General features: G+C 45.7%; 1 protein-coding gene across 2 annotated transcripts in view; it reads left to right on the forward strand.

Annotated features, from left to right (window-relative positions):
• PI4KA (phosphatidylinositol 4-kinase alpha) overlaps positions 1-25,309 on the forward strand; it is a 517,988-nt gene that overhangs the window by 379,496 nt on the left and 113,183 nt on the right. The window contains exons 30-35 of one of the 2 annotated variants that reach the window (XM_078667865.1): positions 2,288-2,311; positions 3,891-3,983; positions 6,759-6,915; positions 7,258-7,385; positions 11,954-12,112; positions 12,824-12,975. In XM_078667865.1, the coding sequence (XP_078523991.1) occupies positions 2,288-2,311; positions 3,891-3,983; positions 6,759-6,915; positions 7,258-7,385; positions 11,954-12,112; positions 12,824-12,975 (713 nt within the window). The remainder of the gene's footprint in view (positions 1-2,287; positions 2,312-3,890; positions 3,984-6,758; positions 6,916-7,257; positions 7,386-11,953; positions 12,113-12,823; positions 12,976-25,309) is intronic. The other variant, XM_078667866.1, reaches the window with a different exon arrangement.

Here is a 25,309-nt window from a genome sequence, read left to right on the forward strand (position 1 = left end):
CCACGGGTAATGCACTGTGGAGGAATACGCTTTGCCTCCTCTCCCACTCCTTCTGTACATGATGAGGAAAGTGATACAAACTTTTCTGACTCTCCTGCTGGCTCCTACCTGGGCCAGGAAACCCTGGTCTACCATGCCCCTTGATATATCCTCCAGCACCTCTGTCGAGAAGATCTCCCAATCAGGCCAGACCTCGCACACGGAGACGAGGCCAGATCAGACACCTAGGTCCCAAACAACTCAGCATAACAATCTGACACCTGAAGTCTTAGAGTTTAGCTATCCCAACCTCCTCCGTTAATGCATGCCATTCTGCTGTAAGCATGCAGGCTTATTTTATGGGCATGATACACTTGAAAGTGGAAAAAGTTTGTCAAAGTCTCCAAACACCTGGACCCCTTAATGTCTAGGACATTATCAGCTATATGTCACACCTCCAAAAGTCACTCTCTCCTCACCTCAATATGCGTGCACCTAGCCGCTGTTGCATCCTAGGATTCCAGTTATCAAGGCTTTCATTGAGGGTGTAGAAAGTCATACCCCCCAGAGTACCTACGACACCTGTGTGGGACCTTAGTGTGGTCCTAAAAAGCTCCAGAAGCACACTTTGAGCCTTTACACTCATGCTTCCTGCTGCTCCTGTCATAGAAGGTGGCCTTCCTTATGGCCATTACATCCCTCAGGTGTATTAGCGAACTGCAGACAGTCATCCCACAAGAACCTTTCATTCAGATTCACAAAGATAGGTTTGTCCTCCGGGCCAGTCCTAAATTCCTCCCCAAGGTGGTATCACCCTTTCACCGTAAATATATCATAAAGCTCCCAGTCTTTATTCCACACTCAGACTCTTCAGCAGAAAGAGCTTTAGACACGTTAGATATCAAAAAAGTCTTATGTATTAAATCAATAGGATAAAGCCATTCCGAAAGTCTGCCCAGCTTTTGTAGCGCTGCAACGCCTTACAAGGACCACCCTGTTTTTAAAGCCGGTGTAATAGGATGAATAGCCAAGTGCATCCAGACTTGCTACCACAAAGCTAAGAGAGTCGTACCTTTGGTGTATCTGACACATTCCACCTGTAAGAAAGGATCTACTATGGCTTTCTGAGTAAAAATACCATTAACCAAAGATTATGGTTCGCCAGACCGTTTAGAGGGCTTTGTTTCAGGCATCTGCATCAGCCAGTCTTAAGCCACCGTTTTACGAGGGTACAGCTTTATAGCCTGTGCAGAGCAAGTGTATCTATAGCCACTCATGCTACGAACTGAAAATGTTACCCTGAAAGCATCTGTTTATAGCGTGCAGTGCTGTTGAATCACATGAGCTGCTCGTCTCAGAAGCTTTTGCTAATAGCCGATATCTTCTTTTGTTATCTTGAAACTTCACAATACGCATAGTGCACCATGCTACTCTCCCTCAGCACCCCATACACATTCTCCCCCACTGTGCGATAAAATCTGAAATGGTGGCGGAGCCCATGTTTACTGGCCACTAAGGAGAAGTCATAGCACTACAAACAGATGCTTACATGGTAAGCAACATTTACCTTTCCTCCTTATGTTAGGCACATGCAGTTGTTGTCGGGCCTAGTGGCTCAGTGGACTAATGCATCCACTGCAGGGGCCCGTGTTCGACCTCATGGTCACAGGTTCAAATCCCGGCGGGTCCACTCAGCCTTTCATCCATCTGAGGTGTATAAAATGAGTGCCATTGAGTTGGGTAACAATAAACATCGGTTATTCAGCACCAAGAGACCTATGGGTGAACTTGTGCTTTACAAATACACGTTACGTTATGTTATAAGTTGTACGATCTCTCCTTCCACTTTTATATGTAAAGAGCAGCTTTTTGCATCCTCAGTTAAACATACAAGAAATGTCTGTTTTCCTTCAATATGATGTTGGTAATATGCTCTTGAGATAATGATATTAACATTACCCAATGATCTTGTCATCCTAGTGGACAATACTAAACAGTATTTTTATTTTTTGCAAAAGGTTTGTCTATTTGATTAATCGCTGTCAGTACTATCAACTCCTATTTCACCCGGTGTCAGTGCAGGGTTTGGTAGTTGCTAAGAAGCACTGCTGCTGGGTCTGCTTGTGTGTTCAAGTGTGCACATCAATGTACTGTATGATGTTTGATGCTTCATTTTGACATCTGTTCATTTGTTTGTTTTATTTATTCCATTGCATTGTTTTCACCCTATTCACTGGTGATGTCATCTCTTCCCATTGTCCATGTGTTCCTGTTGCCCTCCCTGCATTGTGTGTTGCATTTGCTCCAGCCGTCATCTCCCTCTGTTGGTCAGGTTTGTTCTAACAAGCACATCAGCATTGCTCGATTGCTTTTGCTTTTCATTCTTAGTTGTTCTGGGCGCTGTCAATTTCTGGCTGCATAGCTTGCTGCTACTTTCCCAGCTGCCATCTTTCCACTGTTTGCGCTCTACCAATCATGGGAAACAGGGTCTTAACACCTACAACCTGAATGGTGATTTTATGTTTGTTTCTTCCTTTGGGGTGATGCAGACACACACCTGCATTTTATGGTTTTTCCTACCTGGGCTAAGTTGGAATGTCGCACAGCAGGGTTTACAACTGCAGTTGAAGTATGTGTGCGTAATCAACTTACGTGATAACATTTACTAAAAGGTGCTTCGGAATGTAGAAGAACCTTACTTCAGTTTCAGTAGGCAGAGTGATGCTGGGTTGGTTACAAGGTTCTTTTGTAGATGTCTTTCTGTTCATTGGACCACCTCCTCAGAATGTGATTACTAGGCAAGCTAAGTATGTAATGTTAAAACCCACCATGCACCACCAGTGTTGCTCTCGCAGGCAAAGGAGGCCCAAACCATTGGTTAGGAAAGTGGTCCAACTGTCAACAAAAAGATGGTTTGTGGGTCAGATGATGACCTCTCTCCTGGAAAATGCAAGCATTTATCCCTTTTTTGAGCTCTTCATCACAAAGCCCCACCTTACAAGGGACTAGGGCTGAGTAAGTGAGTTTTACATTCTATGAAGACCATGCTGCCTTGGTCCTGGGGATTTTATTCTGTGCAAGAAAAACATAGAAAGCTGTGGTCGACATACCCCATAGGTGATGGTGCTAACCCATGACATGCTGTTGAGAAAAGGCAGCATTTCTAAGCAGTAGGAGTTCCCGCACTAGCCTCTGTACCACCTATCGGACACAAATTCTGTTTGTAGCATTCTCAACAAGCAGGAGTCCTTGGTTTGCCATGCTCCATCTTTTGAGTCAGAAGAAGGTGGATTGAGGATTTTAACATGTGCAAGTGTGGTTTATCTAGGCATGGTGCAAGGTCACATAAAATGGCAATAATGACGGGAGGCTTCTGGGTTTACTGTAGCCTGATATTTGAATATAGGATTTTACTTAAATATTCATTATCATACTAGTAGAATTGTGCCTGACAATAATCCTCTTTTTGGGAATAAAGATTTAGAATACAGGGGAACAGTTGCGAATCCAAAGTCTGACCAGGGCGTTTATGAAATATCAGGCTAAAAAAACATGCATAAGCATTTTTAAAATGGTTAAAAAAAATTGCTCTGTAATCACTCAATTTGCATAAGGGACTTCAATCAGATGTGGTCACAAAAAGCAGGTGTGTGTCTTCTGATGGCATTAACAGCAGTGGCTTTATATATGCAGGTGTTATATGAAAGGCCTTTGGTAAACGCTACTCTTGGAATAGGATTACTCTACTGCACTTAACTTCCTATGGGCTCGTATTGGGTGTCCTTTTACTCTTGTCTACCTCCAAGTTATTCTTTCCTCTCTCCGGAGTCTCTTCGTTTGATTGCTGTGTTAGCATGTCAATCTTTTAACCAGTGGACCAGATGATCCAGTGTGTTGTGTTCCCTGTGTAGATGACCCAGCTGACTGAGCGCCCTGCATGTGTGAAGAAGGATTACTCCAACTTCATGGCTTCTTTGAACCTACGTAATCGATATGCTGGCGAGGTAAGCAGAGCAATGCTGAACGATTCGTCATTTATGTAGCTGATTTTGTGAAGCCATTCTTTGTGTACAGGTTTCATTATATCCTGTTGATTCCTCTTTATTTGCAGCACCTGTGAGAATTTGGGTTGTTGGTTGATTGTGTGAAACCTTACTCAAACACCAGCCACAATCCTTGTTAGGGTGCACCAGAAAATAGCACTAAATGAACCTACTCTTAACCATTTGCTTGCTTGGCATGAAAGCAGATAGGCTTAACTTAGAGGCAATGTGTAAACTAATTATGCAGTACTCAATCAGTTATAAAGTGAAAGCGCAAGAAGAATCCCACACTAATTTGGAAAAATAGATTAAAAAATAATAAACAATTTGACACCGAAACAGCAAAAATTCAATCAGTAGAACAGGGTTATGAAACTTTAAAGATGTAAGTGCAATCTAACGCCTAAAAGATCAAACATCAAGCCAGGGCAATGTTAAAATATTAATCATCCTGAATCCTTGTTCTCATTGTAGCACCAGTGGGGTGGTCTTCTTTGCATTTCAACTTATGGGACCCACTTCTGACAGTTAGTAAAGTCATTTAAAAGATCAGCACCACCACAGCCATCTTCTATATACTTTAAATTGAGACATTCAATGTACAGAGCTTTACGAGCAACTTGCTCAATTTTGAGGCAGCTTTCAACATTGAAATCTCCTTTAACATTGAGGCTGTAGTGTTTATTAGCCTTTTACTGTCGAGGCACCATTCTGTTAGTGCTGAACCTCTGCACCAAGACAAAAGACTTGAGAGATTTCCATTACAGAAGTGTAGTGGAGAGATGCCCCCGGCACCACCAGGCCGTATGTCTCTTCAAGAGGAACACCAGAGGACTGCTACCCAGGGGGAAGAAGCTAAACAGTCCTCGGCAATAAGACATGAAAGCTCAATCCCATACGTGTTGGTTTGGCATTTACCTGTGGCTCTGTAGGTAGAAGAACTACTATTGAGGCACAGACTGCGGTCCAGGTCAAGGTATTGTGCATTTCAGCATCAGCATCACAGCTGTAATCCAGATCACAAAAACACAATGGCACACCAGGCTGCAACGCATGCTCAGTTTGGGGTAGATACACCCGAGACCTCAGAGTCTATCCATGCCAGGAGTTCTCCAGTGAAAGTTGTTTTGCCATTCCCGAATGTTTTGAATGGGCTGTGAGAATACTCAATATAGCTACTGACATTCCACAGTAAGAAATCTCAATTATTTTTTAAATATTAGGGCTAAAAGCATAGAGATGCCCATTGTTCCTCTGGGTTCTAGGCAAAATGCATTGTACAGTGAAAACCTTTTCCCTTTGTCTTTGAGAATCATCTTTCATAATCATTTGTCATTTGTGCAGTATGGAAGAGATTTAATTCCTTTTTATCGCTTGTAGAAAGGAAATTTTATATAATTATCTTTGTGCCATGTTATTAGTATTGGCCAATCCAATGTCTTTTAAAGCTAAACTGATATTTGGAGAATCCAGTTCTGTAAGATGACGCTAGAAAGAAAATTAAGAACTACATCAGCATTAACAGCAGTTGAGCTATTACTCCAAAGTATGTGACACTGGTAAAGCAGTGAGAAGAGTAGCATTCATAAGCTTTGTCCCAGCCTTCCAGATGTGGTTGTAAGGAGAATTACTTCATAGAGAGAAACATAGAAATTGATGTTCAAGAAATTTACAGCACAGAGTGGACATCCTTACTGGAATTTAAGGCAGGAATAAAAGCAAATCATTTGCATTGCAATAAATAAAAATTGTCAGTGGTGCTGCTTACTTACAGGCCATATTCAGACAAAATGAATGTTTTCTATAAGAAAAGCCAAAGACAGGAGCCTCTCAACATTTCGGTTAAGAATTATACACTGCCTCTGTAGCCTAATTCAAATTAGTCCTTCAAATTGTTTAGAACCACACGTCTCCCAAGAGAGGCCATATGGGAATTTACTTAACTTTGTATTTCTGTGTAAAAAATGTAATGAATGAAGTATCTGTTTTACACTAGTCACCTTTTTCTCCCTGGTTAGTCTTTACAATGCATCCCATGATCTTTAAAAGTTGATTATTTTACTATTGATGCAGTGAAACCCATTTTTTGTGTTTCAACCCATGTAGCTGTTGAATCCTTGAAGCACTCTAATTTCCGAAACCAATGATAATCCCCCCTTAGGCTCAACACCACTTCCAAATACATTTCCATTTTGAAAAGGGTGTTACATAGTGCAACCTCAATGTAGACGCCACAACCAATGAAATCATTGTGTAATCAACCCAGAAAATTATCAATACAAAGCAAATGGCTCTATGTCCACTTGTCTTTGTTCAGAGCAAGACATAGAAGCTTGATCACCTGTACCTGAACTATCCTCATGAGTAGCAAGGTAGATCTGCCCCATAATATTTTTCTAATTCTTGCCTATTGTCATCCGGTGCCTTACCTACCACCCGTACCCTTGTCTGTTGGATGGTAGGTTTGTGTTCACTTTTAACCTCCATTCCTTTGCTCAGTCATTTAAGTGTTGTGTGTACTGAACGGATGTCTGGCTGTCCTTGGATTCCTTTCTCTACAAGGCTTGAGGCATCAAGAGATGTGTGCCCATTTGGGTCCGTCTGTACCTCGAATCATTCTCTTTGTTGTACGTGAATACGTATCTGAATTTGTACTCATCCGTGTGTATACTTAGTTCTGGCCACTTCGAATCCTTGTCCATTAATATAATGAGAGTTCTGCTTTATGTTTTGCAGGTAGCAGGAATGATCCATTTCTCTAATGCCATGTGCAAGACATCTGACCTGACCAAGTTTATGATCAAGCATCTTAATGAAGCATTGGAACCAGCAAATCCCGAGGTTTACACCCAGGCCATGTTCAAACTCACAGCAATGCTAATCAGCAGCAAAGGTCAGTCGGATATACCACATGTCAAGACTTCATTTGTGAGATTTGTTTGGCAGTAAATGGGGTTTCAATAACATTTGCAGGTAATAGACCCACAGATATCCTGCCATTCCATATGTCTGAGCACTCTGTGAATGTAAGCCTATTCATACTTAGCAACAGCTTCTGAAGGCCAAATAAAGTAACCCTTTATAGTGTCATGAGTAGACGTTCACATGAAATAACTGTGAAGTCACAGATGCTAGACAGTGAATGGTTGAATGGTGTTTTGTGTGTAACTCTCTGCTACGTGACTGAATATATTTCTGCGCCGAGATGTATGAGTACTCTGTTATTGTTTTTCAGAGTGCGATCCCCAACTCCTTCATCATCTCTGCTGGGGACCATTGCGCATGTTCACAGAACACGGCATGGAAACTGCTGTCGCCTGCTGGGAGTGGTTGCTAGCTGCTAAGAATGGGATTGAAGTTCCGGTAAGGAGACACCATTCTGTTCGCACTTTCAAAAACATGTGTACTGAGGAGATGAGTGTTTATAGACTATCGTGTGATGAAGGACCATTTTGTAAGATCTTCCAAATGGAAGTTATTTTAACTCCTTGGCTGCCATATTACCTGACGTGTTAATGTATGTATACATCACAATAGGAGTTCATAACTTGTTGACCTATATTTATTTATATAGCCCCTACCGATGACGTCCTTTTGTCCCCCTCCAATGGGGGATAAACTCCTCTTCGGCCTGCTGGTTTGGAGAAAGAGGGTGGGAGATTTTGCCGGTGCAGGATCCTTTCTGGGCATTGGCACAATCCCAAATGAGGTATCCGGGTGTTCACTTCCAAGCCACTTAATTAACATATCAGATAGGCCTGGGAGGGATTCTCTAGAGCCTCCCAGGTCCACCCATGGATTAATCTGGTTGACTTGGCTATGGGTGTGGCTATCGAGGGGGCCTAGTGCAGCTGTTAATGTCCTCTGCTCATATCCATCCATTCCCACTCGCATGAGTGACTTTTTCTTTTGGTGGGATAGAGGAAGGTGGCAGAGACGGTTGGAGGAGCAGCCCAGTTCCTCTCACCTTCCCTCCCACCACTCCGTATGTTGGAACAAACAAACCAGGAGGTGGTGATTGGCAGTGGATGGACTAGGATTGTTCCTAGTTCCTCCCCTACCAGTTCCCACTACCGCATTAAGTGTCATACAGCTTCTTTGTCTCCCAGTCCTTCTCTGTACAAGAAAAAAATCCAAACCTTGTTTGATTCAATGCAGGGGCATATAAACATTAACACATGTCTGCATCCCAGCGAGTAGCTCAGACTGTGTTTGAATATTTTCTTAACCTTTGACAAAATCTAAAGCACACTTGGCTTCTTGCTAAGGTGCCAACATACACCAACACAAAAACCTGAGCTCAGCGAGGTGCGTAGATGCTGTTTGGATTTTTTCTTACCCTCAGAAACCTTTAAGACTGCACACGGCTCCTTGCTTGGGCATATATACATACCTGCACCCGTGCAAGGATCCTGATCACTGTTTGCATTTTTGTGTGCTTTAGAAAAATTACAAACAGAACCCAGAGGCTTGCTGCAGCACAGAAACAAATGTCTGAGCCTAAGGTAATTCACCACATAGGAAAACCTACCAGCCCCAGACATTTGTGAACAACAGGCACTTTGTGAAGCACTTGATGGTGGGGCTTGTGACAATCCCAACAGTTTTTCTTACCCACAGTTCCCTCCACAGATCAGACATTAAGTAGAAAAGATGAATTTTGTCACAGTTCTGTGACAGAAAGTTCCGGAACGTATTGGGAACAGTAAATCTTCGACAAGCCAGTGTTCCCATACGTCTGCCAATAAAAACAATACCTTATGTGTGGGTGGGCCTGTTGTAGCCGACAGGAACAGGCCCATATTGTGACCATGTGAAGTTAGTATGGTGTCAATATTATCTCCACCTGGTCACAACTGTGGCCTGTTTTTGTCCTGTGAAATAGGTCCACCATCAAATTTGGGTACCGTCCTTATCAGGAGACGTGTGAGAATGACTGTTGCCTTGAGGCTCTGGAATTTTCAATCAGGAAAAACTACACCCAGGTTATTATTACCTGTGGGCTTCCAAAACTTCCACGCTCTGGTGACCCAGAGCATCAAAGTAAGGGATCAAGCCTCGGCAAGAATGTGTTCCTGCATGAGGGAATTGCCATATTTTGTGAAAATATTTCTGAAGAACTGACAAACATCATGTTTTACCTGGCCAGCCAATCAGATTGATTTGGACTGTCTCTCAGTAATAGAAGTGTAGGATGTGTAGATTTTAAAAATGTGCTTGTAACAGGTTCCCATATAGCCAAGTGTGATATATGTAACCAAAAGATAGAAACCCTAAACCAGGATTTTGCTTGCAGCTGCTTTCCAAATTTCCAAACTGCATTAAGCCCATTTTCTTTTTGTCTGTAAGCACCAGGAACCCATAGAAAACTCATTTATGTCTGGCACCCCTGCAAAGAGGAGATGCAAAAAAAACAACGCTGGGCATCAGGTCTTGGCAGGGATATATTTCTGTGCAATGGAGACTAAGGGGAAATATATTTTGGAAATAATTTCTGAACATTTGATAAACCTCAGGTTCAGTGTTGTAGTGGCCAGCCAGCAGTGCAAGAGACATCTGTCTGGCACCAATAGATTTCTAAGATCATTCAGAATTATAAAATGCCTACATTTTATTCTTTCCATAGGAACCTGAGTGTGAGATCTGCCATCACTTGAACAGTAAACCAAAAATCGTGATATTGCACCAATTTTATGATCTGTGCTAATATTACATAATGATTGTGCAGGCTACATTTCCAAGGCAATGCCACACATGTTTAGTATTGCTGGACTCCAAACATTCAGGGCAACATTTCACTCATTAGCTTTCCAGTATCCATGCTTGTCCATTTGAGGAATGTAACAATATATTGATAAAATTGTTAAAACCACCTTCCTTACCCCTAGCAAACAATTACAGAGCTCAAGAGATTATAGGTGATGGCCTAGTCAAGTCTGAGTCAGATCTGATGACGAGCAGGGCGCCTGAAATAGACCACATTCTGTTTTAGGCAAGATGAGTGCAGAGTTGGAAGAAAGTGAAGCAGGGCAAAAGCCTTTAATGACCACTGTAGATAGGGGTAGTGTTGCCTAATACTCTGGATGAGGGGCAAAAGTAAAACGAGTCCAAAAACAACAGAGTAATACCTGCAGAACATGTGGAGTCTAACACTGCACGGAAGCAGAAACAGATCTTGGCTGATAGGGAACTGTAAAGAAAACATAAGAGTGTGGTTCTGCGAGAGATAGCTTGTGTAGTTAACAACAGCCAGTGTCAACTCGGACAATAATAGACAAACACAATGTAGTAAAGCAGAGATGGCCTTAGATCACCAGTTATGAGAGAGCAGAGAGATGGACAGCTTAGGACAAGTAGGCAGCACCAGCCTATCAAAGAAAAGCTTGTGCCAAACGGACACCGGGTACAGACCGACTTTGAGCGAGCGGGAGGGGAGGGGAAACAAAAATAGTTGGGGGAAGTAGCTACACAGAACTTCAGAGACTGAAAATGAGCAGAAGCAAAGGGAGGTGGCAAGTGTCAGCCTGTTAAAATGTCAGGGACAGCTTGGTGCAGCGACAGGGAATAATTGCTTTGGTTTGGCAAACACTGCAGCAGAACAGAGATTGTCTTGGACAGCCAGTGATAGTCTGTCTATAGGACGCTGACTGAAACAGTTGGGGAACTGCAACACTGGATGCACCAAGGATCCTGCAGCTTATGAGAACAAGCATTTACAATGCAACGGTCTCGCCTTTGCAAAAGTTAGAGCTATTGGCATTGTAAATGACAAAATTGTTATTTATGTTTTGTTTTTGAAAACAGATAAATAAATGCCATTTTCATTTACAATGCCAATAGCTTACTCTCTCACAAATGCGAGACCTACGGCATTTGCACCACCACACACACAAAGAGCCACACACACACAGAGCCACACACACACACACAGAGCCACACACACACACACACATAGCCACACACACAGAGCCACACACACAGAGCCACACACACACACAGAGCCACACACAGCGCCACACACACACACACAGCGCCCCCCCCACACACACACACAGCGACACACACACACACACACACACACACACACACACACACACACACACACACACACACACACACACACACACACAGAGCACCAGGTGTGAGGGTGATGGGATGTGAGGGTGGGTGAGGGTGTGAGGGTTAGGGAATCGGGGAAATGGTAGTAGGTGGTTTTGGACTCTACATATCTAGAAAGTGGATTTCTGTGTAGCAATGATCTCAGTAAGAAAACTGAGCATAATGAAACCTTTCCCATTAGTATACTGTCCAGAAAGTGGTCATTAAAGTTACTTTTGACAGAGCTTGCTTGGCTGTCAAAAAGGCAGTGACAAGGGCAGAACATTCTACTGGAGATATGCTTTGACTGCACATTTTCTGACCAATGCTCTGTTGCACAAGACCTGCAAAGCTGCTAAAAAGCAGTCAATGTTTAGCTCTGGAGGCTATACTGCAATTATTTATTTGCAAGACCAGCTGCTCACTTCAGTCCCATGGTGCTGAGCTAACCTCCCTACCCCAATCCCAGCTAGTTGCAGTGTGTTTTTCCACAAATCTTGTGAATTTAGAATATATTCACTGCTATAGACGAGTAACCATAGCTCTGCAATGAACATATTTGTCAAAGATGTATCTGAAACCCATCTTCCCTTTCTTTTGTCGCAGAAAGTACTGATGCTTCTAAACATGATTCAGATGGATTTCAGAGAAGGAGCTTAAGATTCCCACCTGGTCATTTCCTGCTTCAGAAAGTCTGAATTGGCCGTTAAATAATTCAGTTTTTATAACCGATGGGTCCAGCCTGATACTGATATAGAAATATTGAAACAAATCTATGAAATATGCCATTGCTGTGTATGTATAGTACTTATTTTCTTTTCTCACTTTCATAGTTCATGAGGGAGATGGCTGGTGCCTGGCAAATGACAGTGGAGCAGAAATTCGGCTTATTCTCAGCAGAACCTAAAGAAGCAGATCCTTTGGCTGCTTCAGAAGAAAGTCAGCCAAAGCCTTGTCCCCCAGAAGTGACCCCTCATTACATTTGGATCGATGTAAGTAATGCATGCTGAGCAGAGACTGGTCTATGCAAATATCTGCAATTCCTGTTATTATTGGTCATGTTGCCTCATCAACTATGGATCTAGAGGACCTAAAGGCACTTTACCATATCACAGGTTGGATGTTAGCTCCTGGTGGCAGTAACTGGCTGCATCTTCAGTTTAACACCAGTAGTGGTTTGCTTCATGTTTTTATCAATGACTTTTAATGTAACCTGAAGACAATTACAACTTGTTAGGAATAAATTTCAGCAAATTTGAGATTAGAAAGCAGGTATGGCCATTTTTATGTTGTTTAGATTGCATGTATCTGCACATACAGCCTTAAAGGATCTGCGGGATAGGATAGATATATGCCCCATCCAGACTCTATATGTCTGTTTTTGTCTACAGCCAGTGACGATCTGATCCATCAACTCTAATTTATGTTTCTCTGTATTCTTTCTTTCTTTTGTTGCCTTTTTTTGGTCTACACCTTTTTTCTTCCTAAACAATGGTCTTTTTCTCAAGGACATAATGCACTTTTAGAAGTGTGTGGCTCAGCCTAACTGTGTGCTGTGGCATGTCTCAGTTATTTGTGTCTGTTTCTCTTCTATGTGTGTATGGCTTTTAGTGTTGGCAAGTGTTGTTAGACACCAAAATATATCCCATTTGATATTTTTATTCTTTCCTCTGATAATTTCTTATCTAATCTTTTTAACTCAGTTTCTAGGTCAGAGATTTGAAATTGCCAAATACTGCAGCTCGGACCAGATAGAGATCTTCTCCAGCCTCCTTCAGCGATCTCTGTCGCTGAACATAGGAGGTGCCAAAGGCAGCATGAACAGACATGTGGCAGCCATAGGCCCCCGTTTCAAGTAAGTATTCTTTTGCTTCTAAATATGATTCTTATTAACGATTTAATTGTAGTGTGTGGCCCCCTTAACTTCAGCGGTATGTGCAGTAATGGCAGTCAGTGCACATACCAGAATTATACGTTTTGCAGCGAACACCCAACTACTGCAATTTTTGTGAGATAAATTTCAGCAAATTTATCTGGGGAAAAATGCCTGTTACGTGCCGGAACATGCAGACTTCGGTGCAGCGAAATCCACATACTATTCTCCAAATATTATCCAAATACTGGGAATAGATTATATTTATCGCATCTGATCAATTTTAATCAGAGCCGGATTTTGTAGGGTACAATAAATATGACCCCAATTGCCAGGTCTCTAATGTTGCATCAGTCATCAAATCACGTGACTCCAACACAATGAGCGGGAAAGGTTTAAAGCTAATCCCTTTCTGATCGATACTTCTAACTGCAGATTTCTCTCCTTTTGAATTCCCCCACGTGCCAGACTGGATCAGGAAACCTTTACAGTAATTGCTACTGTGCTTTAGTAAGTGGCACCATCACACTTTGCTTCAACCAGGCCCTACCTCCAGAAGAGACGGGATGAAGCAGTCTATAGACATCACCCCTGCGCGCTGATGTTAAGTTTCTTTTGTTCCGCACCCTTCAACTCAGATCAAATCGAAACTAGTGTCACTCCTGAACTTAGTCAGTTCTTGACCAACTACCAAAAAGGTGTTTCAATGGCAGTGTACTAGAGATCTTCCCTGAAAACAAGTCTTGAAAACCATGCCGCACCTACTGAAAACAGATGTCAGTTACAGGCCTTCATGTGTTTCTGGCGTCTTGGACCCAAGCATGATTTTAGTCATGTGACGAATGCTCTGTGATATAGCTGAAGGCCATGAGGGAGTGGGAAGTGACATTCGTCACTGAACACAATAAACGGCCATACTCTAAGTCACCAGCGTATGCTCCTCATCAAGTCCCAGGCGAGATTCCCAGCTTTGGGTCTACGATGAAGCCCAAGGGCAAACCTTGGCGCAAATGCAGATGGGAGTTTTCTGCCGTCATGGAGAAGACGTGCAGTTAGCAGTCGAACGGAAAGTTCCTGGATCTGACCACGATGAAAGCATTGGTTCCATGGCCAAATTTGACAAAATCTCAGGTTTTGTTGCTTTATGAGTTTACTAAGGGAAAGCTAGTCGTGTTTGAGGACTTTCCATTGCTTCTTCTGCCTGCACCATCTATGACGCCTTGAGGTCTTCTTTGGCGCACTCTCGCGTCTTGTACAAGACGATAGGGATGGTGAAGAGAATGTCATCAATTTATTGTCTCCTACTACACTGGTAATGGACTGTATTTAGACCTCCAAAATGCTGGCTGTCTTGGCACATCAGTTGAGATATATGTTGTACAGAGAGCACATTCTTGCCCACTGTAAGAAATTAGATTATTATTTGGAGTGAGTGCCTACCCACGTCAAGGAATAATCACACTCTTATTAGAGTGAGCCCTTGAAGTCAGTAAATTAACCTGAGGCCAACACCCTGGTAGCTTTGGACAGAGCATACAGGCCTAATTTAGGGCAATGTGTAAAGTATTTATGCTGTACCACAACAGTAAAAAAAAAAAAAAGTCAAAATGCAAAACAATACAAGTTCCAAACCGAATTTGAAATGTATTTGATAAACAAAATGACAAAAATCCAAAAAGGTATTAGAATTTTAAAAGTTTTAAGTTGAAATAGAGCCAAAAAAGCACAAAGCTCTAATGATAGTCAAATGTCACGATTGACCAGGAGCTATGTGCAATTTGAGGCCACCACGATGTAGCACTGATCAGATACACCAACCAAGTTCATTCTGGTCAAAGATTTACCTTCTGACTTAGCCTTTTAAGTCCCAAATGACCACAGGAGTAAACTTCTGTGGCTACCAGGACCTCAAGGAAGCACTTAAGAGGCTCAGGGAGAGGCCAACAGCAGGATTTATTCCAGGTCCAGATGACACTGGTCAGCTGGGTAATTCCAGGAAAATGCTTCTTGCAGCTTGTTGTCACCTCATAGTCACCTAGGAGGTCAGCTAACTGATCCCTGGTGTCTACTGATCCCTGGTGTCTACTTCTTTATCCTGGGTACAAGAGGAAGCCGGTCCAGTCCTTCAAGGCTCTTCTCGGGGTAACAGACATTGGGTCCAATCCTATTCTGATCTTTCTGAGGTCTAGAAAGGGTTCTGAAGTGGATCTCTGTACTGGGGTGAATGTATGACATTGTTCTGCATTCTGTCCATCAACTGTTGGTTTTACATTTGTCACCCCGAGTGGGATGGGTATGCTCAGACGTGAGTCCCATGCTCTCCACACCACTGGAGTTAAGCTATCCTGGCAGAAGACGGCTGATAGCCAGAAACCAGTCCTAGGATGCTTGATTGCGGTCCAGGAAAGACATGGCTTGCCAGTTCGGGCTGGACTGTGCCCATGAGGCACAGGGTCAAGGCTGATTTGTATATGGCCATGTCTGAACTGGGGTGGTGTGGAGTGCAAAAAAACGATGGATTTAGGCCCAGATCTCTGTACTGGGGTGAATGTATGACATTGTTCTGTATTCTGTCCATCAACTGTTGTTTTTGCATTTGTCACCCCAAGTGGGATGGGTATGCTCAGACGTGAGTCCCATGCTCTCCACACCACTGGAGTCAAGCTATCCTGGCTGAAGACGGCTGAAAGCCAGAAACCGGTCCTAGGATGCTTGATTCCGGTCCAGGAAAGACATGGCTTGGCAGTTCGGGCTGGACTGTTCCCATGACGCACAGGGTCAAGGCTGATTTGCATATGGCCATGTCTGAACTGGGGTGGTGTGGAGTGCAAAAAAAACGATGGATTTAGGCCCAGATCTCTGTACTGGGGTGAATGTATGACATTGTTCTGCATTCTGTCCATCAACTGTTGTTTTTGCAGGGTGGATAAGCTCAGCAAGCACCATCTAGTCGAACATGGGTGGCGTCTGCATTCAGAAGTTCATGGCATGTTAACCCAGTATGATGTACCTTCAGTAGATTTTTTTGCTACATCCGAGAATGCTCATTGTCAAACGTTTTGAACCCTAGAGTTGTTGTCCCCATGTTGTCTGGGAGTCATGTTTCACCAATGTGAGAAAGTGCCTCTTTTGACATGATTAGCCCCTACTTTTTGCCTGGAAAATGATGTGGTTTTCATTGTAAGTGTACAGGGTAGCTGCCAACTAGGTCCCCAGTGCCAGTGCTCCTTTCCTAAAACTGTACCACGATTGGCACTTCAGACCCCCTTGTAAGTCCCTAGTAAATGGTACCCTGGTATCTAGGGCATTGGGACTGAAGAAGGTCCCTACCGACTCCCCACCTGGGTCATCCAAAATGCCACAGCAGCATGCATGCTTTGGTGCAGACAAACACGACAAGGTCGACATGGCACACTGCCTGTTTGGCTTGCCCAGCAGCACTGGCCAAGGTATAGGTAAGTCACCCCTCTAGCAGGCCTTACAAGCTCAAAGGTAGGGTGCTCCGTATCTCAGATGTGAGCATATCTGCATGAGCAGATATGCCCCTACATTATCTAAGTCCATTCTTTAAATATTGTAAGTGCCAGGATAGGAAGCAGGTTGTCTCTTTAGAATCCTTTCTCTCCTCGAAACGTACCGTTACCACGGGTGTCCCACAGGGGGCTTATCTCAGTCCACTTCTATTTAATATATATATATGTCCACTTCTATTTAATATATATATGGCCCCACTGATCTCGGCTTTTGGGATCGAAATTACATCTTACGCTGATGACACTCAGCTGATCTTGTTATTGGAAAAGAACTCCACGGAAGCCCAAAAACATTTTTAAGCTTGTTTTACGGCAGTCATCAAATGGATTACAAATAACCATCTCTGCTGTAATACTGATAAGAAGGAAATCCTACCTATTGGACAAAACAATCCTTTCCATCCAAAGAAATGGTGGCCGGATATTACTGTAGCCCCCCACAAACGGTGGAGGTTGCAAAAAATCTGGGAGTATAGTTTGACTCTTCCCTCTCTTTCAAACCCCATGTCTTAAAGGTAACAGGGACTTGTTTTGGCCTTATTGAAACACAGAAAAAATTATTTCATCTAATCCCGCTTGCTTCTGAGAAAATTGTGACAGTGGCTCTTATACTATCATGGCTGGACTACTGTAATAGCCTTCTGGCAGGGATTAACAAAGCTACCTTGAGGAGATTGCTGGTAGTAGAGCACGCAGCAGCCAGCTTGGTCCTAGGGCTTCCTTGTAGAGCATCTGCCTCTGCCGCCCTGAAGACCCTTCACTGGCTCCCGGTCCATAAAAGAATTTTGTTTAAACTACTGTTGACGACCTTCAGAGCAATCCGCCCGCTGGGTCCTGTATACCTTTCAACAAGATTCAAGCCACACACTACAGTGAGGACACTCAGATCTAGCACTGCAAACCTGCTTTAACCACCTGACTTCAAATTGATAACTAGAGGAAGGAAATCGGCCACGGTACTAGGGGCAAAGGCCTGGAATTGCATGCCAAAGTAACTCAGGGCAATGGAACAGGAAGATCAGTTCAGAAAGGCTCTAAAGACATTGATCTTTGGCATATCAGATGCCTGCTGCCTGGCATTAATCTAGGTCCTAATCTAATACAGCTGATCTTTGTTATTTACAGCGCCAGGAGACTCCGTTAGGAGTGGCAGTCGCGCTATATAAGCAACACATTTCATTTTATTTCAGTGAAGCCATAGTGAGTCCGTAGGTTGAAAACTCGACAACTCAACTTCCCCAGCTCCATAGTGGCTCTACTGAACACAGTAGTGTCGGGTACCAAACAAATCCTCTCAATGAACCCACACTGACGTCAGTGTGGGATTTATTCGAACGTACCCGGCGAATACATTAGAGGTGACCCCGTAAAACTGACAAACCTGGCATGGTCTCTGACTGGCTTTAGGCAGCCTGCCACTCCCAGACATGTTTGTGGACCCTTGGGTTGAGAGCCCCTGCTCTCTGAGACCAGGAACAAAGCATATCCTTGGCAGGGGTATCACGCCTCCTCCCCAGGATGAGCACAGTGCTCGAAAGGGGGGCTTGAAAGGCCTTGCCACCTTTGTAATGTGACCCCAGCCTCTTCTGCTAGCAGCAGATGGCAGCCCTCAGTACAAACTCCACTTTTGACGGAAGAACCGGTAGGAAAACCAAGATAGAATAGGAGGTGTGCCCCCCTTCACCTCATGTGATGGAGGCGAAGTTATGTCTATTTTTCAGTGTCCACCAGCTAGAAGATGGTGGGACTTATCCAATCAGGGCTAGTGCTATGCCCTCCTCCCAGAGGAGGGTGGCATAATAGTGGGTGTAGACACCCCAGGTGAGAGACCCATTGGTCCCTACCTGTTACTCCCCTGTAATGCCCATAAATCTGGTATTTCATTGGCACCCCAGACCCTGAAATCAAATCCTGAAGACCTATGAGCCGAAAACTACAGTATCTCACCAGGAGAGAAGACTGCAGACACCAACTGACTTGGCCCCAGCCCTACTGGCCTTTCTGCAGCCCTCGACAATCCTGTGCCAAATGATGACCTGTCATGCAGCCCAGCAACCTCCAAAGCTTTGGGAAGACTGCCTGCTTCAACAAAGATCAAGATCTGTGGACAGCGGACCTATCCAGAAGTAACCAACTTTAAAAAATAGGAACTCAGCCCTAGGGAACCACAAAACCGCTTATGGACCCACCTCTGCACCCGACACCCACAGCCCGAATACAAGTGGACCACAGGTCCTGTAAAAGGTTCCCCAGTGCTTCTGAGCCAGAGCCCACCGTGGAATGACCCCTGCTGGACTCTACCTCAATGCCTGCAGCCTGAAACCGAAGACTCCCCCTGACCGCTTTCTGGCCAGTAAGCTGTTCCTGATGCCAAAGGACACACACTGCACCCGAAGCCCCTGGGCCATGGGAAGCTTGGCCAATGGTGTCCCTATGTCCCCACGCATCAGAACTTACGTGGGCAGCTGTGGGATTTCTTTGTGCAGCCTCCTGGCCAGCGCCTACAGCCTCTTTCCAAAACCGATCTCCCCCATTGAATTGCATTGGGCGCCCGACGTTGACTTGGCACTCTGTGGTACTCAAACATCTGAGTCTGAGCACCTGCCCCCACTTTGTTACTTCTTCAGGAGGACCTGCTCCCCAACAATTACAAAAAGATCAATTGATGGGCAAAATACAGAACAATGTCATACAATCCCCCCAGTACAGAGATCTGGGCCTAAATCCATCGTTTTTTGCTCCCCATGCCATTCCAGTTTGAACCCAGCCATATGCAAATCAGTCTTGACCCTGCACCCAATGAGAAAACTCCAGCCCGAACTGCCAAGTCAGGTCCTCCTTGGACTGGAAACGAGCATCCTAGGACCAGTTTCGGGGTTTCACCCCTCATCAGCCTGGATAGCTCGACTCCAGAGGCATGGGGAGCACGGGCCCACATCTGGGTATACCTGTCCCACTCGGGTGATAAATGCTAATAGATCAATCGATGGACAGAATGCAAAACAATGTCATACAGTCACCCCAGTACAGAGATCTGGGCCTGAATCCATAGTTTGTTTGTTCCCATGCCATGCCAGTTTGAACCCAGCCATATGCAAATCAGTCTTGACCCTGCGCCCATGGGAACAGTCCAGCCCGACCTGCCAGGCCTTTCTTCAGGAGGACCTGCTCTCCCAACAATTACAAAAAGAACAATTGATGGGCAGAATGCAGAACAATTTCATACAGTCACCCCAGTACAGACATCTGGGCCTAAATCCATAGTTTTTTTTGCTCCCCATGCCATGCCAGTTTGAACCCAGATATATGCAAATCAGTCTTGACCCTGCGCACAATGGGAACAGTCCCGCCCAAACTGCCAGGCCAGGTCCTCCCTGGACTGGAAACAAGCATCCTAGGATCGGTTTCGGGGTTTCATCCCTCATCAGCCAGGATAGCTTGACTCCAGTGGCATGGAGAGCACGGGTCCCACATCTGGGTATACCCGTCCCACTCGGGGTGACAAATGCATAAAGAACAATTGATGGACAACAATTGGGCAGGGTTCTACACTCAATTCTCCACAGCCTACATCTTCATGCATGGCAATTGAGCGGAACCAGCTGAGTGGTTTTGATCTGTTAAAGGAAGTAGTGGATGTAACGTTGGCAGCTTTGAGGTTCCTGGCCCTTAAAACTGCCCTCCTTTTTAGGTCTCGCCTGTCAATGCGCATGCGCATTGAGCAGAGCGAGACTATGGGGGCTTAAACAAAGCTTACCTACACTGGCGATTCACTGGCGATTTGATGAAGTGCATGTGCACTTTTAACTCAATGCGCAAGCGCAATTAGTTAAAATGCGCGTGCACAGCATCAAATCGTCAGCTTAGTGCCGCCAGCAGCTCTTCCCGCTCCGCCCCCTGCTGCATCAAAGGCTTGGCGCTCTGCCTCAGCCCAGCCATTCTCCTCCCCTAATTACCCCCTGCTGCATCAGTGCTTTCAGTTTCACGGCTGGCCGGCCGTGTCTCCTTTTTTTTTTTTTTAATCCGATGTTGATAATAACGATATCTGCTTGCTTTGCTTTATAACACTAATTTTATTTTAGCTCATCGCAGTGTGTTCACACTTCTATAGATGTTTCACAAAGTGTGATTTTGCAACTAAATGTAATTTTTGCACCTCTATGTGCTGGGGATGTCATACGAATACACATTTTTCACAACTCATTCATCATCAAACTAAATTTTCTCTCTATGCAGAGTGATTTTACACCTATAAGAAATGCCACACACTTGGTTACTTTGCTGCATTAGAGACTGTTCACCTAAGTTAGATTTTAGATTTTTGCTCCTACATGTGTTTTTGGAACGAAAAGTGATTCATGTTGATTTTGCACTAGGGATTGGACTAAATCTAACATGCCACACTAAGGAAAGGATTTCATGCAATGCAATTCACTGTCCACATGCGCTTAATTAAACATATGCTTGCTATCATAGTTTTGCCGTTTCTAAGTTCTATCAATCACAGGCTTTATAACCGCATCCACCACCACATCCACCGCCACATCCACCACCGCCACATCCACCACCGCCACATCCACCACCGCCACATCCACCACCGCCACATCCACCACATCCGCCACCGCCACATTCGCCACCACCGCATCCACCACCACCACATCCACCACCACCACATCCACCACCACCACATCCACCACCACATCCACCACCGCATCCACCACATCCACCATCACATCCACCATGACATCCACCGCCACATCCACCGCATCCACCATCACATCCACCATGTCATCCACCATCACATCCACCATCACATCCACCGCCACATCCACCACCATCGCATCCACCACCACATCCACCACCATCGCATCCACCACCATCGCATTCACCACCACATCCACCACCACATCCACCACCACATCCACCACCACATCCACCACCACATCCACCACCACATCCACCACCACATCCACCACCACATCCACCACATCCACCACCACCACATCCACCACCACCACATCCACCACATCCACCACCACCACATCCACCACCACCACATCCACCACCACCACATCCACCACCACCACATCCACCGCCACATCCACCACCACTACATCCACCACCACTACATCCACCACCGCATCCACCACCACTACATCCACCACCGCATCCACCACCGCATCCACCACCGCATCCACCATCACATCCACCGCCACATCCACCGCCACATCCACCGCCACATCCACCGCATCCACCATGACATCCACCATCACATCCACCATCACATCCACCACCATCGCATCCACCACCACATCCACCACCATCGCATCCACCACCACATCCACCACCATCGCATCCACCACCACATCCACCACCACATCCACCACCACATCCACCACCACTACATCCACCACCACTACATCCACCACCACTACATCCACCACCACTACATCCACCACCACCACATCCACCGCCACATCCACCGCCACATCCACCATCACATCCACCGCCACATCCACCGCCACATCCACCGCCACATCCACCGCCACATCCACCGCCACATCCACCATCACATCCACCATCACATCCACCATGACATCCACCATCACATCCACCATGACATCCACCGCCACATCCACCACCATTGCATCCACCACCACATCCACCACCACCACATCCACCACATCCACCACCACCACATCCACCACCACCACATCCACCGCCACTACATCCACCACCACCACATCCACCGCCACATCCACCACCACCACATCCACCACCACTACATCCACCACCGCATCCACCACCACTACATCCACCACCGCATCCACCACCACTACATCCACCACCGCATCCACCGCATCCACCATCACATCCACCATGACATCCACCGCCACATCCACCGCATCCACCATGACATCCACCGCCACATCCACCGCATCCACCATCACATCCACCATCACATCCACCATCACATCCACCATCACATCCACCATCACATCCACCGCCACATCCACCAACATCACATCCACCACCACATCCACCACCATCGCATCCACCACCATCGCATTCACCACCACATCCACCACCACATCCACCTGACAAAGGTATTAATTTTGCTATTTTCAAAACCAACACATAAATAAAAAAATAAAAAAACTTTCCTAATGCGAGACCTATTGCATTTTCAATGCTTGTTGTGATTACTTCTACACATCACGTAAGCGACCTGCAGGTGCTGTCAGTGCAACCACCTTATTTCCCCTTCTTTTCAGACAAGCTGATGCTCCAGACTCGAGCTTAATTTCTGTCAAAAGTGGTGTTGCCTTTCCTAGTGGGACATTCCATTATGGTTCCTACTGGGCTGCTTTTTTCACCACATTGAGCTTTCATGCACCATTTAGTTTTTTTTTTTAACTCATTGCTCCTAGATTGGGGACTGCCATGTTATAACAGTAAATATAATGTTTTATTTGAAAAAAGCTATTGGGTCATGCTGTATACACACATAAAACATCATCCTCTAAATGTGTTTTGCCAATGCTGGACAACACTCGCAACAAGCATTGGCAACCTCAAAAAGTCAGATGATCCCTTTTGAAGGCATGCCTTTGCTTATTCAGTGTAGTGGTGTAGGAAGCTGAGTTTCTGTTGCAGTAACCCACCACTTTCTGCCAGACTACTGATGCACTTTGGCAGGGACCCAGGGCACATCAAGTCAATAAGGTTCCCATTGCCTTTGTTTTTTCCCAAAACTGTACCTTGTGCCCCCAATTGGCACCACTCTGGCCACATGTAATTCCCTTGTAAAAGGTACCATGGGTACCAAGGGCACTGTGGCCAGGGAAGGCCTATAAGGGCTGCAGCACTTATTGTGCCACCCTTAGAGGCCTTGTACCTTTACACATGCACTGCCATTGCAGGCTGCGTGTTTGGGTGCAGAACAAAGTGAAGAGTCGACATGGCACACATCCCTGTGTGCCATGCCTACAACCCACTGCCCTGGAATAAGTCAGCCACCCCTCTAGCTAGGTGCACTATACCAGTGGTGAGGGTACCGATGCAGGAGCCCTGTACCCCTACAGTGTCTAAACCAATTCTTAGACATTGTAAGTGTAGTAATGCCCTTAAGAATATATGGTGCTGGCAGTTTGTCATTACGAACTCCACAGCACTATAATGGCTTTACTGAAAACTGGGAAGTTTGGTATCAAACTTCTCAGCACATTAAACCCAAACTGATGCCAGTGTGGGATGTAATGCAAAATGCATTCAGAGGGCATCTTAGAGATGCCCCCTGAAAAACAACCAGCCTTTGGTGGGATAACTGATTGGTACACACCAGCCTGCCACCACGAGACATGTTTCTGGACCCCTGGGGTGGGAGCCTTCGCTGTCAGAGCCCAGAAACAAAGCCTTTCCTGGGCGGAGGTAGTCACACCTCCCCCAGGTCAGGAAGAGCCATATGAGGCAGGGGAGCTTCAAAGGCCTTGCGATCAGGAGCAGGCCCCCTTCCTGTCTCCCCTCCTTTTCAGCGGGAAGACAGGCGGGAAAAATTAGAGCAGCCCAGAAGGTGTGCCCACCTCTGTCAACCCCACTCCTCAGGTAGGGTAGGCGAGGTGAAGCCCACTCTTTAGTGCCCACCATCTTCCAGGTGGCAGGGACGCTCCAATCGGGATTAGGGATTGTGCCTCCACCAAGGGTCTAGTCACCCCAAGGTCAGTAGCCATTGACTACTGACCTTGAGACCCCTAACGCCCCTAAATACAGTATTTAGGGGGCAGCCCTGAACCAAGAAGACTGATTCTCACAACCTAAGAAGAAGGACGAAAGAAGATGCCTAGCAGAGGAGACTGCAGAGAAGAACTGACTTGGCCCCAGGGCTATCGGCCGTCTGCAGTTTCCAGAGATCCTGCGCCAAAAGTCGCCTTCTCCTGCAGCCAGCCACCTCCAGAACCCTGGAAGGACTGATTGCCTTCAACAAAGACCGGATCTCCAGTGAACAGCAGCTCTGTTCAAACTAAACTCCTAAGACAAACTCTGAGCCTGCTGAGGATAAAGAAATCAGACGCCTGGAACCACCACTGCACTGGCCCTCATCTCGGTGCCCACCAATCCCAGCAAGGTCCTCAGCGCTCTAGAGTCCGAGTCCATCATGGGTTAACCCCTACAGGACTCCCCTACGTCGCCTGCAGCCGCTGCATGGAGACCCTCAACCGCGAGTGGCCCTGTAGGGTGAAATCAGACCTCAAACGGCACCCCTGCATCCTGCTGCCCTGTGCCCTGGAGATGAGAACTCGAGGTGCACCTACGTCCTGAGCCCTCCAACTTATCTGCCCAGCTGTTGGTTCCTCCCGGACCGAGCCTGCAGCCAAAATCCAAAACCAGCAACTCCCTTTGAAAACAACAGGGCACCTGACGCCAAAACAGCACCCTTCACCCAGCCGCCCCTGCACCACTGCCGGTGCACCTTGTGTGCTAACTCGGATCCCCCTTTGCCCTCAGCCTAACAACAGAAGCTTTGCTCCCACAACCTGTGGCCTGCTCCTGAGCACCCACCAACCGGAGGCTCCTTATCCCCCATTGGATAATATTGGGCCTCAGCACTGTGCACCCGGCCGCCCTAGTATCGCTGAGGGTGTTCTGAGAGTGCATCCTCGACCCTGGGGGAACCCTGGTTTTAACCAGAATACCAATTCCCACAAATAAGTACTCACCTGCAAACCTTTAACTTCATTTCCTTCCAAAGGATTACATTGACTGCTTTTCCTTGAAATTTCATC

Source organism: Lissotriton helveticus, chromosome 11 (genome assembly GCF_964261635.1).
Source record: "Lissotriton helveticus chromosome 11, aLisHel1.1, whole genome shotgun sequence".
Taxonomy (NCBI): Eukaryota; Metazoa; Chordata; class Amphibia; order Caudata; family Salamandridae; genus Lissotriton; species Lissotriton helveticus.